We start from the raw sequence: 16,840 nt of genomic DNA on the forward strand, positions 1-16,840 counted from the left end.
ATCTGTTTATGTATGTTATAACAAACATGGTATGGTTGCAATGCTTGAACAAAACTCTCCGAGTATATACGCTTCTTTGGTTTCACAACTGGTGTAACCAAATGAATATCACCATAAGGAGTTTCAAAACTCATTTCACCACCACCTTCTTTAGGTAAGAAGTACATATCAGCAGGAATACCCAGTGACTCATAAACCTCCTTTCTTCGATTCTGTCGATAGTTATGAGCTAGTTCATGATAGCCATGAAGAAGCTGACGACGGTACATGATCACCAATACCACCAGCGTAATAACAACAACCGAAGGAACTGCTACCATCAGAATCTTCTCCCACAGAGTTTTTGGAGCAACCACAATTACTGGATTAAAGCGTATTTCAATGGACGTAACACTCCCATAACTCTTTGAATCTAGCTGATTTAAGAGTTGAAGTAATGGAGCAAGAAGTGAAGAGATCCGTTTAGCTATGACTTTGGCCTGCGAAACCTTGGTGTCAACTTGAATACGATACAGGAAAATGGAGTCTGTCTACATATCACTCAAGTTCTTCATCTCAACGGGTTCAGATATATCAACAACACTATACACAGTGACATGGGTATCCAACAAAACCATTAGACATGTTTCTATGTCCCGAGGAGCACTGTACTGAGCAATCGTAGGTTGAATATGGGTTATACTCATGATAAACTGGACAAACGCTTTGTGAGGCGATGGAACAAGTGCCGAGATGTGCGGCTCCGACGTATTCCATACACCCCAACGATGGAGTGTATGATTCTTGTCCCATTCCACCCGACAACAATGCTTTACAAACCCTTTACTCAATGAATCATGAACTCCCTCCAATACACACTCTCCTCCTGCTGTCTCTGCTACAGTCTCCAATGCTGGACAGAATACAGGCGTTTCAGCAGATACCACAATACGTCCATAATAATGCCCATCATTTCCATTAAATTCAGAACCTATGTCGTAAAACCTGTTCAGTGATCTCAACCATAAACAACAAAGAATAGTGAACGAACTACAGTCGAAGGTAATGCAATCTGTAGTGGGGAACACTGTTTGATCCAGAGTAGAGCATGATTACGTGATGCTAATAGCGATGTTGTCCCGTCCACCAGTTCACCATAAACCTCAAAGTATGCAGGAAGCTGAAGGAGATTCACTCCACTTGAATAGAGAACAAAGGTTGAAACTGTTACTGGATATGGGAATGAGAGAATAATGAAAGATGGAAAGATACTGCTACTATATAGATAGAGTGTGAATGGAGAGAGTAATGACTCGGGAACGACTTGAGTCTAGTCATTACTACAAACTCTGATCCTTACAGGGACGACTGATTCAGAACGATGAATAGGAGTATGGACTGTAGTTTGTTGAATGGATCCTACAACTCCGTCTATTTGGCACTCAATAAGAGATTCACTTCTCAATACTGGTGTTAACAGATGTATGGCCACGACAGTATCATTCACAATTAATGATAGAGGAATAGAGAGATGATAAGTGATTGGTTCTAGAGGCATATCAATCAAAGGCTGATAACTTGTATCACTATTTGATGGAGACAATCCCTCCTCCAGAATCAATTGACCAGACACATATACTTGGACAGCCGAAAGAACTGTCAGATGAAGCAACACACTGCTATAATAGGAATGAACCGGAGTAAAATGTTTACGAATATACACATTCCCTTCAGTCACAGGAACAAGCGATTGACTTGTTGACATCCAGAAACCATCATCATATGATGGTCTTATCCATTCATTCAAAGGAGGTTCCGGACTTGGATATAGCAACCAAGAATCTCCATGACTCATAAAGGGATCCATCTCTACTATGAACTCTTGGTCTTTAGAAGCTCGATGTGCGATCAACATATCTTCATGATATACAAACCACTCCATATTATCACTATTCTAAATACCTCCTTATGATCCTACGGGATATCCTGAATACGACAATCACCTCTCGGGATAAGAATACTCTGCAGAATCCGATGTGTTGTAAGGTTCGTCATTGGGTACAACTCATATGTCAGATTCCCGTTAAACTCAAACCACGGGAATTGGATCGATTTAACTTCATTAAGCATCTCAATAACAACAGCTTGGGCCTGCATTGCTTGAATCTCCTTATCTGATACTACTTCAATTCCAAGTTCGAACTGAATATTCCCTTGTATGCTCTGAATTTCAATACTACCTTCAAATACTCCAGTCTCTTCTGCATACCCCGACACACAATTCTCCAAAGGATCATATGTGATCCAATCAGGAAGACCATGAAGAACCACAGAGGAGAAGAACCCATGATGATACCACAGGATAGAAGAAATAGGTTGGCCTACTGGGAATGTATAATCCTGTTGAAAGGGGTTTATGAAGAGAGGATCGTATGGCAATGAAAAGGTCCTGACACGACGTTCATTATATCGAACGAACATAGACGGAAGATGCTCATCACCTCGATACAGTGTAAACCAGCATCCTTGAGGAGATGAACATAGATAGGATACAGTCAGATCACCGCTTGCTGTACAGATTGGAACTACAACCGAAGGATCTACAGAATGATCGAACTTCACTTCTGAGTCCAGTTTGATCATGGCCTGGCCTTTTCCTACCGTGAAACGGACATAATAGAACGTTTCAGAACAGACTTCTGTTTGAATGTACAGTTGCTTGCTTACAGCACCTGCTGAATTTGCAGCAATCAAAGTGTAGTTGTTGGCAAGGACTTCAGTTACATTTCCAGTGATGCTGTATGGCGAGAGCAGTATCGAGGACGGTAAAGGTGGGACTGCTGTTAGCGTCACACCATTGGAGTGATCCAATGTTACTGTGATGAGGAAGACTTCACCAAGAGGAAGCGAAACTGAATCTCCAATCTCCTGACCATTCACCGTTAACAGGAGTGAAGTTGGCTTGATAATGGGTTCTATGAATCAACCAACAATTCCTGAAATACCTCCCACAGAAACTTGTACAGTAACCCGTTGGGATGACTCCTGACAACCAATAGTCAAAGAAGAAGCAGGAACCGATTGAGTGGCACTACATGCCAGAGTACCATTTGAGAAGAGTTCAAAGCCAACAGGAAGAGGAGACAGTGAGAATACAGTACAATTAGAAGGCAAAGCAATTACGTCATTCACAGGGCATGATTGGCCTTGAATACAATGATAGAATGGATACTGATAAGAGAATGAAGGAAGAGGTGAGAGGATTCTGAAAGGATCTTCCGATGTAGTTTCATTGAAGACAATCATCATTGTATGATAATTCTGAATACCTATACAGTTGATTTCCAGAGATACAGCCTCTCCTAGAGAATGAATACGAACAATAGACTTACTCAAAGAAGATGGAAGAAAGAAGAGATTTGGCTTGAGCAAATGATTGTTCAATATCACTTCACACTCTTCATCTACTTCAATTATAAAGGGAGCCAATGTGAATAGTTGAAGAGTAGCGCGATAAGAGAGAAGTGGAGCAATCAAATCCTTAGGAACATCTCTAAACATAAGATCCTATTCATCCGACATACTGTTCTGTGAACACTTCCATTGAATGGATTGCTTTCTGCAGAACAATTACTTCAGGATTCAACTCCGACCGGACTGTAACTGTCATTCCTTCCTGTGGTTCCTCGATAAGATAGGTCTGTCGTATCAAACGACTTCCTTTTCGAGTGTAGGCAATGGCTGTAAACTCATATTCACCAACAACAGGATTCACAGCACGAAGCGAATAGGGACTTGTTGTGATGAGATTGTCTTGTGTCATTGAAAGTACGAGTTTCTCTGGGTTTCTCCATCCTTGTAACTTCATATCAAGAGGTATACCTTCAAAGCCAGTGGCTGGAGGGAAGAAAGAGAAAAGAGGAGTGATCACAGGTAAGAACAACGTATCATGTGTCAGTAATGTGTCTGCCAACCCAATCGTGTTGGAGCCATAAAATAGAGCAACATAAGAGTCTGTACAATAGAGAACAAGGCGATGTAAACCGCCAGACAACATAATTGTAACTCTCCGATGAACTGGCTGTGATGTCAGCTCAACTTGGAGAAGAGGATTCGTGTAATCATCAAGATACAGAACAGCTTCTGCAGCTGATTTGAGAGTGAACGAATATGGAGCCGAATAGTCAGCCGAAAAGTAGGAGACTAGACGGACATTGCGTGTCAACTGGGATGATTCTGAAGTTTTACGCTCTGTAGGCACCCAACTGAACGAGGATTGGACTTCACAACTCCCCATCGCTATACCAGAGAACAACTTCTCCGCTACTCCCTTAAAAACATCAGGAAGCGAAACAGTACAAGCTACTACACCGTGATCTGCCTTCTCAGAAAAAGAATTCACAACAATATTGAAATCAGTCTTAACAGATCCAAAACGGTTTGATCCAACCACTCGAATATGAAAAGTCTTCTGATTCATCGTCTCTGAATTCTTTAGTTGTTCCAGAATAGGAATTCCAGAAATCACCCCTGTAGTTTCATTAAAATGAAGACCTGAAGGCAATTCATCAGTAATAGTAAACATCGACAGAAAAGCATCACTTGTAGGGAAAAGGGGATCCATCACCATTTCTTCATAAATTGAGACACTATACACACCATAATCAAGATATGTCGGTCCTGAGATCACTATATTTATAATCAAGAGACAAAAATACCATCCACCGTAATTATTAGCGATGAGTTATTATTGTACACAAAAATGGGATGTTTGGTAACAACAAAACCACAACTCCCAGACAAATACCTACCATCAAAATCAAGTCCCATGAGTAGATTGGTAGCTTCTAGAGGCAAATGAGGCGAATTGCTGTCTAAACACTCCACTAATTCTATTGCAGATCCCATTTCCACAACGATATGAGTGTTTGAACACGAAATAAAGGCAGATTCAGTACAATCTTCATGGTTAACACAGTCGTATCCAGACTTACACAAAGTGAAGAGAAGGAAAAAAGGGTGCCATAACAACAGAGTGTGCATTTGAACAAAAACAAAGTGACAGCTCATTTACACTTCTCGAACTCCTTTGCAACGAAATTCCAGTTCACAATTTTCCACCAATCTAAATATCAAATAAACTGAAAAAACCAACTCTTCACATAATCAGCACGACGGAATTGGTAGTCCAAATAGTACGAATGTTCCCAAACATCCAGTGTCAGAAGAGGACGCAGGCCATCTAACTATCAACAGAACAAGTCACATCCACTTTGCATAGGATTCACTTCATTCGAAGTGTTCATCACTTTCAACTTGTTTTCCTTTCCATCATACACAAGCCACGTCCAGCCACTTCCAAATAAGCCGACAGCTGAGGTAGTAAAGGCAGTCTGGAATTGAGCAAAGGATCCAAAATCCTTGTTGATCCGATCCAGCAAGACTCCTGAAGGCTGTTCTGATTTCGGAGTCATACAGTTCCAGAAGAATGTATGATTCCAAATCTAGACTTTACAATATCCTCCTACATCTACCTGGGCTGCTTGATTGTGAATAGGTCCTGAAACTTCTGTAATATAGTATTCTAATGATTTGCGATCCGTATCCTTCGTAAAGGCGTTAAGATTATTAACATAACTATGAATCAGGTAATGAATAAGAAACGACGTTTGATGGTGACCGTTGTAATGACATGTCAGTGTCTTCTCACTAATGACAGGCTCTAAATCCTTTTTAGAATAGGGAAGAGGAGGAAGCTTGAATTCTTCAGATGCAAAGGAACGAGCAAAAAATGCAGGTTTCACAATTTTCATAAAGGTACGCGATAACATTCCAAGATATTAATGGATGAAGTAATCACTTGTCAAGCATTCCCGCGGTTCTTTGTTTTCTGCTTTCCATTGATGCCAAATGGATTACCCATGGCTTTGATTTCCTCGTCTTTGTGTGATCGTGTGAGAGTTCCATACATTCACGTTCTCGTGACTCAACAATAAACTACATTGTTAATGAGTAACGATTCTACGGCAGCAGGTAGGGTCGTATAAATGATTCATAACTATTTCAGATCTTGTTCCGACAGAAGTGTTCCGATGTGGTAAGTGTGGAGCAATTCTTTTTCGGAAGGATCAGTTGGCAAAACACACCCCCTTTGAACATAAATTAGCCTTTGAAAAGACAAAACGAGTACTGTTGTTGTTATGTTGACGAATAAAGGATAAACATCCTGCACATGGGTGTCTGTCCTATTTTCTCCAGTCTTGTCCTCCCTGGGTGAAAAACCAAGACCAAGTTGAAGCCAAGATATACTGTCCCAATTGTATGTATCGGATAGGAAGCCTGAAATGGCAAGGAGAACAGTGTTCATATATCCTTTTTCCTTTATCTTCAGTACTTCCTTAACATTAGGTGGAACGTGGGTTGCTCCTGCCATTCAGTTTCCTATGAGTAAAGTGGACTTAAAAACTGTGATGCTTCCGCGAAAGAAGGAAGCTGAGTAACACAATTTGTTTGTTGTTAATTCTTTTCATGGACTCTCTCTTCCCTCGATCGTCTCCTACCGATCCTATATACTTGGACTACAACGCCACAACTCCTGTGGATCCCGAGGTTGCCAAGGCTATGTGGCCTTATATGACCAAATACTTTGGGAATCCGTCCTCTTCTCATGTTTATGGACGTTGTATACGGCATTTTGGTTAGTTTCATTGTAGTGGCCAAAGCTGGTGTTGAAGAGGCTCGTAATTCGGTTGCTCAAATGATCAATGCGGAGCCCTCCGAGATTCTCTTTCTCTCTGGAGGTAGGCTTAAAGGCTTGGTTTTAATAGTAGGTTCCGAGTCAATTAACCAGGCATTGATCGGAGGTATTCGCGCGCTTCATGATGACCGTCGAACCATCATTGCATCTTGTTTTGAGCATCCTGCTGTCAATGAGACTTTAAGGTATATATTCATTGTTATACTAATTCTAAGGTTTTTGAAGGAAGAATACGGTTTCACCATTCTCCATCTCCAAGTAAATCGTTATGGTTTTGTGGATGCAGATGAGTTGGAGAAGCTGTTATCTTCAGATGTAGCTATGGTTACATGTATGTTGGCGAACAACGAAATTGGTTCTATTCAGCCCATTGCAGAAATGGTGAAACGCGTTCGAGCTTTTGAGAGTTCTTTTTCTCTTTCTTGTTAATCTTAGAATCAACAGCCGGCAATGGTACTATTCTTTTCCATTGTGATGCCAGTCAAGCAGGTGGAAAGATGCCTGTAGATACACAGAAGCTTGGAGTGGATTACATGACTATGGCAGGACATAAGATTTATGCTACCAAGGGAGTTGGCATTCTGTATATTCGAAATGGATCTTTGGAGCCCAAACAGATTATTCATGGAGCAAACCAGGAGAAGGGACGTCGAGCTGGAACAGAGAATGTTATTCTATGTGTTGGAATGGGTAAAGCAGCCGAACTCATCCATACCAATCTCCAGGATGACATGAAGCGTATGCACCAGCTAAAACAACATTTAAAGATGTTATTAGTGAAGAAGAGTCCTGTTCATGTCCGTGTTAATAGTACCATGAACTCGAACTATGAAACTGATGAAGATGATACAGCCTCCTATCTATCAAACACTCTTAGTATCTCTTTCGAGGGCATTCTGTCTTCATCTCTTCTTGCAATCATGAATGACTCTCTGTGTACCTCTGCAGGTGCTGCATGTCACTCAACGGATGGTATTTCCATAAGTGATGTTCTGAAAGCAATCGAGTGTCCTCCTTCATTCGCTATTGGTACACTTCGTCTTTCGGTAGGACGCTACACTACCATGGATGATGTTGAAAAAGCAGCAGAGGTAATATTAAGTGGTATTCAGCAGCTTCTTGATAATCCTACTGATATCCAGAAATGTGCTTGGAATATGTACCACATCGATCCAAGTTCCTGTCTTGTATGATCTGTCTTGTTTTTTTAGCATTTCAATTCTATTGAATCGATGTTTTAATAAACAGATGAATGGACATTTCATGTGAGTGTGGTAAAACAACAAATTACTACTACTGTTATATAGATAACAGTCTGCTAATTCCAGTCATCGAATTGTTATTCATATGAGTCTGTATCTTAACATTGTACTTCATTTTGCACTCTTTCCGGATAGCATCGTTGTCTTCATTTACCTCTAATTATTTCTACAAAATATAATCTAGATAGTGAGTTGTTGGTGACCTCCACTGAGAATAAGAATACTTTTCTTACCTGTCAATAGTGTGTTTCTATGATAAGGCATATTACTGTCAGAAAGGACGTAAATGTAGTCTTTGTATGTATCATTGTCTACTATATCAAACCATCCAAGTAATTGAAACGAATACTAAATTCCAACTGTATGTTCCTACTACCCCTTTCTTTAGGACTATTGATAGCGAACAATAGAAAGTTAAGGAAACTGATAAGATGATCGTTTTAGTGGACTTGTTGGTCTTTTGATTATCTAATATGATTCTTTGTAATGATCGTAATTTCGCCATAGTTGTCGTATTTGGCGCAATCAGTTATTTCTGTTTTGTTATCTACATGTCAATATGAGGTTGTATGTGTGGCTATTCCGTCTCCTCATGTTGTATTCAGTATTTGGGAGTTATCTCTATTATTGTCCTGATTCTACTGATAGTCCTCTCCATTTAGTTTATCGAAGTTCAACCGAATCAAAACCTAGTAATAGTCACTCGCTATCGGTATTTCCGAAGACATCATTTCTCAATGATACTGTGATTAGTATAGAGCAATCTGGTTCATCTATTGGCCTTCAACTGCAAATCCAGGAGTTTAATAATCAGTCAGAAACTGTTGGGTATGATTATAATCACTCGTTAACAGAATTGCCAAAGGTCTCGTTGCTTAATACTACTGTAAATAGTACAGTACAGTTCAATCTTTCTATGGGAGTACAACACCATATCCCAACGTTTGATTATCAGTCAGAAACGGTTGGGTTTGATTATTTTCGTGCATTAGGAAGGTTTCCAAGAGTGTCGTGTAACAAAACTATTGTGAAGAAGATAAAGAACGTCAAATCAAAGATGGACATACCACATTTTCGGGAATTTAATAATCATTCGGAGTCGGTTCGTGATCGTTTGAATATTCCTACGAATGTCACTTTAGTTTATACAACAAAGTTGGTTAGATCAAATAACATGAGCATTAGAATTAACAGGATGGGATTCTTTGATCGAACATTGCAGTTGTGGAAAGGATATGTGATTGCATGTGTATACTGTTTGAAATCAGAAGAAGAATCATTGATTCAATTCATTGAATCCAAACACTATCCTTCTCGTTTTCATATCATTCTCTATATTGTTGAAGATGAATGCATCAATTTATCCTATGAATGCAATGAGGAACATAGCAATTGAAAAGGTTAAAACGACTCATTATCTAGTATTGGATATGGATGAATGGTTTATTGATTCTCTTGAATCTGAGATTGCTACTCTTCCTTCAAGTATCATGGAAGCAGAAGATGTTGCAATTGTTGTACCATTGGTTATTATGAATACGTTGGTTCTTACCCCTCGTTGTTGTTCTCTTGATTCTTGTGTTCAAATGTAAATCATGATGATTGTTACAATAATAGTGATTCTGTGTTCATGCCCCAAAATCTGGATATGTTAAAAAAATGTGTTCAGTCTAGAGTGTGTGTATTTTTGAGAAATGTATTGCATTCTCATGTATTCATGGTTACAAGGATTAATACTAGTATTATACCAATAGATATTGGCTACAAGTTGTCACTGAAAAGAAAGAACCTGTGGTTCCTCTTAAATGTGTTTGGGATCGTCTACAAGAACCGTTTGAATAATGGATTGAATTGATTGTAGATACTATATTCTTCGAAAAGGACCAAACACTCCAATGTATAGTGAACGGTTTCATACTTATGGACATAACAAGGTTAGTCATATGAATAATCTCATTGTCAATAGTAGAAGATAAATAAGCTCTTAAGCATAGACTATCGATTCTATATCATGACTCACACATTCCTTGTGGATATTGCTCATCGACCATCTCCAACGAAATTGTACTCAAACAAATATTTCAGAGGAATGAATTGGGTCTATGATGGGTTTCTACGAGAGTTAGGTAAGGATATCAAGAAGCCGTATAATCTACCACTTTGTTCGCAACTACCACTAATGTATTCTTTACATGAATCTGTGTATTAGTGATTCTTTGTTTGTTAAGATGGATCTATTCATACTCTTGATGATAATGAACAGAATGTGATTTAAATCAACATCACTTATACAATAGCATTATCATAAGTATAAGAGAACTGACTAAAAGCAAATCTGAAATTCAAAACAGGATCAGATAAAGTATGGGAGAGAGCTATAGTTTCATCTGATGTATCCTCCGACACTTGAGGCATGAATGGAGACGAGAGCTGCTTGTTCTTCAGTTTCTCCCAATCAAGATGGGAAAAGAAACCATGGTTCTGTAGATCAGAAAGACCATTCGCACCAAGACGATTGTTAGGATTGCGATCCAACAATCGAAAACACACATTGAAAGCGTTTCGTTAATGAACGAACAATGATCACAATTGTAGGATATTGAGATAGACATGGAAGGAGGTTTAACCAACCGTTTATTGAGGATTTGATCAAATACTTGCTTCTCATTGGAACCTTCAAATGGATCCTTGCCTGTCAATAGCTCCCACAATAACACGCCTAATGCCCACCAATCTGCAGAATAAGTGTAGTTCTTCTTTAGAATCACCTCTGGAGGGAGATAAGACACAGTACCTCCTGTGCTCCACTTCGAGCGATCACGACCCAAATGCTTACACAATCCCATATCAATAACCCGAATATGACCATTCTTATCCAACAACACATTCTCTGGTTTCAAATCACGATACACGAAGTGCTGTGAATGGAGGTAGTCTAAGGCAATGGCTATCTCTGCACAGTAAAATGCTGCCTGGATTTCGGTGAAACAACCATTCGCTAAATGACTTCGCAAATCACCGCCTTCATAGTAATCGGTGATTAAGAATAATCGAGTTGTCGTTTGGAATGCATAATATAGTCTACATATTTCTGTTTATGACAAGATTACTTAGAGAGATAGGGACAGTCAACAGTTGCTAATACCTTTCTCTCCGATAACATGTTTTGATATTGTACATATCTGTTATTGAGATCATTCTATGAGAAGATACGTTTCCAAACTTGACTTTCGTATAACTTTCATTGCCAACACAGTATCTGATCCTTTCTTCTTCACCTATCGATTACAGATATAGCAAAAGTCAACTAGGAATATTCTGCCGTTTCCCCCTTCAGCTAGTTTTCGTAAGACTACAAAATCATTGATTGTTACTGTTGGAGTTTTTGGTCCGTCCAGTCTCTGTTCTTGGTGCAATTCTACTGCATTGTATGGACGGCAACACTTGATCATCAGAAAATGGAGAGTTGTATACAAAATTCCCCATAAGTCGAGGTAACTTAACAACAGACGAAGCGAAACAAATTGAGTACTAAAAGATTGCTAAGATACTTAGAAAAAACAATCCCGTGGGAATTGAATGTAGGAGGATTCTCATAGTTTATGGAGAACGATTTGGTATCTAGGACAATCCAGTGTGTGGAAGTCCTTTATAGTCCAACTAGTACAAATGTCCAAAAGAATGAAGCGAGTTGTTTTCTTAATGATCTTTCTAACTCGGAACAGGCTCAGATGGTAGCAATCACGATTATGAGCTCTCAGAATGAGAGTTGCAGTGAGTCTGGAGATTCATGTGTAGATGTGACTCTCAATTCTCGATTTTTTGCGGCAAATCTACTTATGAAGACTGTTGAAACTTGGAAATCTGTTCCAAACCAGTCTCAGACAAATCTTATTCATTTTATGGAGTCGTATCTTGTTTCTAACATTTCTGTTAGCATTGACATTTCACAGTGATCCATAGCTTGGATATTCTTGTAACTTGACATTCGTTCGCAAATTTGCTCATGTGTTTGCCTTTTTGATGTCAGTATGCTGGCCAAGTCAGTGGAAAACCTGCATTGATACACTTACCAAATGTGTAGGAAAGGGAAGTGTGGTTTCCTGTAGATTCAGTGCAGCTCACAACACTTATATGTGACTATTCAGATCCTTTATTACTTTTACACCGACTTGAACGGAAACAAAGAGGAAGGCAATTATGTGAATGGACGAAGGAAACGGATCAAATCGTTTTTGCCCTATGTTGTGAATATTATTACAATCACTCGAGATGCTATTCAACGATTGCCCGCTCCATCAAATCCGAGTGAGAGTTTATTGTATCAGGAAATCCAAGTGACATTTATTCAATCCTTTATTCAACTTCAGAATGTCGTAGGGAATGCACGACATTGTTCCCATTAGATATCAGAAGAAACTCTTCTCACATGTGTTCCCATTATGAATTCTGTTGTAATCCCTTTAATGAACTCATTTGATTACATTAACGAGTGCTTATTATATATAGGGGCATTAGCTGAGTACTCTCTAATGTTGATTTGAATGTAGACATTCATATGCAAAGGAGCATCGATCTATTGTTAAAGAGTTACTTAGCTTTCTCAACCAAATTGAGCGAGTTCTTCTCAAACAATCTCTGAATGGAGAGATCTTTCAGCTTCAGAAACAGTTTGCAAGTATTCTAGCTAGTTTTGTGAAGGTTCAAATGAAACAGTTCTTTCCATTACGATCAGATGAGGAAATCCAACTGTATAGTGATCTCTTCAGTATGGTAATTCAAGGAATTCTTATACCTTGTATGAAAAGTGAGACAGAACTGATGAGTTGTGTTCAGTTGTTACTTCCATTAGATGAACATGATAAGTCTGCGAAGCAAGAGTCTATGTGAGTGATTATACTTATTTCTAGAGCAGTTCAACAAGAACGATGTATTGAATTGATGAACACTCTGATTCAGTGCTATCAAGAACATACGATCACTTCACCGAAGTTTCTCCAAATCACGTAAGAATAATGATGATGAATGATGGTAGTGGATTGGAGTATGAGAGTCAAGTTCAATACCAACACGATTTTCATGATTTGAAAAAGAGTATTCGAGATTGTATTTGTGGAATAACGAAAATACAACCAATAATTGTGTTATCAACTCTTCACGAATTGTACAACGATATCAAATGAATGATACTTAGGTTCCATTCACCTTCTCTCCAAGATCCTTCTTATGAAGGTGCGATTCTTCTCTTGATGAAAGGATTTCTCGAAGGTCTCAAAGGTTCACCCAATTTGATTGGAATCTCAAACATGGAAGTAAAGAGCCTTTTTCTCACTCTTCAGTCGTATTTGTTCTTTGGAAACTGTTCGAGACGAAGTGAGGTTTTACAGAGTTTGGGACTACTCTCTAATTTCATTTCATTGTCACTTGTAAGAAGAAGAAATGATTGATCACAAGAATGAGTCTCGTGAAGTGATTGAACCACTGTTGTATGTATTGGAGAATCATACTGATGAATCTGAGTAGGAATTCGTTAATTGAATCAGATTGAGTGTTGTATTGGAGAATGAAGTGGCTAAGTGTATGAAGTCGCTTATTTACAGCCAGTTGATTGTATATTCTCAACAGTATCACCAATTGCTTCCTTTTCTGTATCGTCTTATGGTCCATAGTAATCTTCCTGATGTACCTCGTTCCACGGTTATTCAATGTTACAGTATGAATGTTCCTCTCTCCTACTGTAGTCTTATTACTAATGCAACAGAATGATCAGTCACTTCGAATGGATCATTTAATATCACTTATCTCTGACTTTAGTGAGTTGTTGTGATCATTTGGATTCACTTTAAGACTTCTTCTTACACCTGAAGCAGCTCGAGTCTTCTCTTCATCTGATTCTTTTCGAAAGTATTTTGATTCGGAGTAGGATTCGATTGGACTATCAATAAACAGTTTGTGTGGTTTAACAACAGTAATTACGGCTCTAAATAGTCTGTGTGAGATTGTTACATCTATCACGCTGTTTGAGTTGAGACTACAGATGAATTGGTGTGTATTTAAGAAGATTCGTTCATCTCTTCTCTCTCTAACGCGTACAGTCTGTTCTGTCCTTCTAGTTCCTGCAATGAATGAACCTGTTGTGTGGTGTGCTTGTACCCAAAAAGAGTTATCCAATCAACACGCTTCATCACAATTCCCATGGTGTGAGAAGGGATACTATCTATTCAAGACGGTTATGGTAAGAAATACGTTCAGTGGTTATTGATAGAGATGCTGGAAGGAATTCCTGTTGAATGAGCAGAATCACAGTGTTGAGTTGTTGGAAGAATTGCAAGTACACCTCCCTTTTCTCTCTGATCTAGGGGATTCTCCATGACTATCTTCCCTCCATGAGGGTACTATTAGCACAAGATACATTGATGTCTGTAGTGATTCCGTATGCATTGTTGAATCCTCTGATTCTAGTGTGTACTTGTCATATCCTTCTTCTCTTCCTCTCAGTACTCTCTCTTCATATCTCCTGACTGCTTTCACTGCGATTGATACTTTGATGCATCAATGTTCCATGATTCCTTCATGTATGTAAGCATCCTTCCTTTTAGATATAGTGACATACTATCAGTTATCGAATGAAGTTCTTGATATCATAAACAAGAATAATTATTCCTCTCTTTTAAACTCAATCTCAACTTTGTTTCATTATACTGTTGGATTTACAATGCGTGATATGTCTTTGTCTCTTATGAATCGTCCATTTTTAGTATTTGCAGATATTTCGTCAGATACTGTGATGATGATGGAGAGTCGACGAGTCGATACCCAAACAGTGATTGACGAGCGTATGTTTTTTTTGTAGTCATCAATTCAAGGTGTGTCGATAATGAAACAGCATTTTCGTACTATTTGCATGCAGTCAAATGAATCACTTCATAAAACAATTATGAACATTATCCTACAGATTTTGCAGTCTGGAACCCTGTATGGATTGATGTTGAGTTATATTTAAGGCAACCTGTGCAAATACTCTTCATGTTTCTATTGACGTATCTACGATTGTTGGATCAAATCGAAGCGGATTTTATGCACACTGTGTTTACAACTGTATTAAAATTGTATCTTACAACTCATGGAGATCGATGTGTAAAAGCTGTATTTTGAATTGTGAGTTGTAGAAGGAAATCACGCAAATCTGTCTCCAGATTCTGTCCTCTGTTTTGCAATATGGTCAGGCTTTCCAACAGGATGGAAGTGTGTTAACTGTTGATACGTTGATTAGTGACATGATGACAATTCTTCCTTGGAATAAGGGCGATATGCGAAGCATAGTGTTAGAGATCTTGAAGGAACCGAACGAAAAGAATCAGATTCTGGGTTTCCGAAAGATCCTTGAAGGAGCTAAGAAAGCATATCAAGAAAAAGGTGTACCATATTTTGTGTCAAATTGAGAATTGATTTTGCACTATCTGTCTGTTTCGAATCCTTTTCACACACTCGTTATCAAACTTTGTGAAACAGTTGGACATTGTTCAGTTATCCTTTTACGATACGTATTTTTTAAACCGCCTCTTTCGGAGAATCATTGTTTTGTTTGTTTGAGAATTCTATCTCATCAATTTCTTCTTTTTGTGGTTAGAAATAGTCCACAACAGGTCACTGGCTCATAATTACGGTTTGTGAGAATGTCAAGTGAAACAAGTGATTTGTTAAATAACGTTGTAGTTGCTGTGAAATCGAAAGGAAGGAATAGTTCAATGACTCCGACTGGAATAATAGTGTGGTTTTCTCAAATGGTTTGAAGAATAGTCGGATCCTCTTCCTTCTCAAACATATGCCTCAACAAATAGAGGAGGCGGTAGCACACATCCTGGGGCTCCGGAACCGAAGTCACGTAAAGCAAAGTCGTTGGCCTATCTGGCTACAGAGTTTGTCCGTTTGGTTAGGGTACTATTTTTTGGTCGCCTGGGAGGTGTAGAGTCAAGAGAACGAGACAATTGATGTACTGTATGCGGCTGGAATGTTAGGAGTGGAAAAACGACGTATCTATGATATTACAAATGCACTTATTGGTGCAAGCGTTCTTCAGAAACTAGGGAAGAGCAGTTACAAATGGATGTCGTGAATGAGGTTCTTGTTGATGCATAGTGGTGGTCAAGTGGGAAACAGTAATGATGATGAAAGTGCATCGTTCGCTTCTCAGCGTGATGCGATCGAAAAGCAATGTGCTGAGTTGGATCGTTTAATTCGCGATTTCTCTGCTTATCTTGAGAATACAGTAGAGATGAGTCCGGATTATGATCTCTAGTACTACAATAATCCCAATATCGTCTTGTCAACGGAGGAATTGGTAGCATCATGTCAACAAACAGAAAATGCACAACCGCATCAAACAATCATTGCAGTAAGTGCTCCTCCAGGTACGGTTTCTCTCACTGTGTGATATATAGGAACGGACGTATATGTAACGAATAATGAGCGAGGAAGAGATAATGAAATCTTCCTTTCCTCGTCGGGAGGTGAGATCCGTACATATCTTTTACCATCCTCTACAGACACTTCCCAGTTGTATCCTCCGAGTATCCCAAACACTCCGATGAGTGCCCCAGGGAATCCGACCACTCTAGCTCCTGTTGCACCTCCTCTAACTCCTCAGTTAGCTCCGACATCTGGGATTGGTAGGAATGAATGTGTTTGATAAGAGATAGTGGCTTCGACCCCTCCTATGGACTTCAATCTCTCACAAGCAGATCCATCCCAAATGTTGGAATTGGGTGGAAGAGTCACTCGTAGGTTAGGCTTTTCAAATGACTATGGTCTTCAGGATCTTTTTATCTGATATTTGTACGCT

General features: G+C 39.0%; 6 protein-coding genes across 6 annotated transcripts; 3 read left to right on the top strand and 3 right to left on the bottom strand.

The window, feature by feature from the left end:
• Positions 1-1,953: 1,953 nt before the first annotated feature.
• Positions 1,954-4,887, bottom strand: JH06_1799 (hypothetical protein; the record flags this gene model as incomplete). The annotated part of the gene is made up of 6 exons (XM_014673537.1): positions 1,954-2,954; positions 2,985-3,341; positions 3,372-3,532; positions 3,564-4,668; positions 4,698-4,786; positions 4,862-4,887. The coding sequence occupies 6 exons, from the start codon at positions 4,885-4,887 to the stop codon at positions 1,954-1,956; spliced, it is 2,739 nt and encodes a 912-aa protein (XP_014529023.1).
• Positions 4,888-5,045: 158 nt separating this feature from the next.
• Positions 5,046-5,810, bottom strand: JH06_1800 (superoxide dismutase; the record flags this gene model as incomplete). Its single annotated transcript, XM_014673538.1, has 5 exons — positions 5,046-5,104; positions 5,135-5,221; positions 5,252-5,483; positions 5,514-5,616; positions 5,644-5,810. The coding sequence occupies 5 exons, from the start codon at positions 5,808-5,810 to the stop codon at positions 5,046-5,048; spliced, it is 648 nt and encodes a 215-aa protein (XP_014529024.1).
• Positions 5,811-6,507: 697 nt separating this feature from the next.
• On the top strand, positions 6,508-7,929 carry JH06_1801 (cysteine desulfurase; the record flags this gene model as incomplete). Its single annotated transcript, XM_014673539.1, has 5 exons — positions 6,508-6,658; positions 6,693-6,779; positions 6,810-6,921; positions 6,952-7,142; positions 7,172-7,929. The coding sequence occupies 5 exons, from the start codon at positions 6,508-6,510 to the stop codon at positions 7,927-7,929; spliced, it is 1,299 nt and encodes a 432-aa protein (XP_014529025.1).
• Positions 7,930-9,428: 1,499 nt separating this feature from the next.
• JH06_1802 (glycosyl transferase) lies at positions 9,429-10,207 on the top strand (the record flags this gene model as incomplete). Its single annotated transcript, XM_014673540.1, has 5 exons — positions 9,429-9,586; positions 9,616-9,709; positions 9,739-9,830; positions 9,860-9,963; positions 9,993-10,207. The coding sequence occupies 5 exons, from the start codon at positions 9,429-9,431 to the stop codon at positions 10,205-10,207; spliced, it is 663 nt and encodes a 220-aa protein (XP_014529026.1).
• Positions 10,208-10,284: 77 nt separating this feature from the next.
• JH06_1803 (ribosomal protein S6) lies at positions 10,285-11,161 on the bottom strand (the record flags this gene model as incomplete). The annotated part of the gene is made up of 3 exons (XM_014673541.1): positions 10,285-10,479; positions 10,626-11,079; positions 11,109-11,161. The coding sequence occupies 3 exons, from the start codon at positions 11,159-11,161 to the stop codon at positions 10,285-10,287; spliced, it is 702 nt and encodes a 233-aa protein (XP_014529027.1).
• Positions 11,162-15,674: 4,513 nt separating this feature from the next.
• Positions 15,675-16,828, top strand: JH06_1804 (transcription factor E2F2; the record flags this gene model as incomplete). Its single annotated transcript, XM_014673542.1, has 7 exons — positions 15,675-15,767; positions 15,799-15,936; positions 15,968-16,110; positions 16,138-16,267; positions 16,298-16,409; positions 16,440-16,667; positions 16,698-16,828. 7 exons carry the CDS (start codon positions 15,675-15,677, stop codon positions 16,826-16,828), a joined length of 975 nt encoding a protein of 324 aa, XP_014529028.1.
• Positions 16,829-16,840: the final 12 nt, after the last annotated feature.

This window comes from Blastocystis sp. subtype 4, assembly GCF_000743755.1.
Source record: "Blastocystis sp. subtype 4 strain WR1 chromosome Unknown seqid_0037, whole genome shotgun sequence".
Taxonomy (NCBI): domain Eukaryota; class Bigyra; order Opalinata; family Blastocystidae; genus Blastocystis; species Blastocystis sp. subtype 4.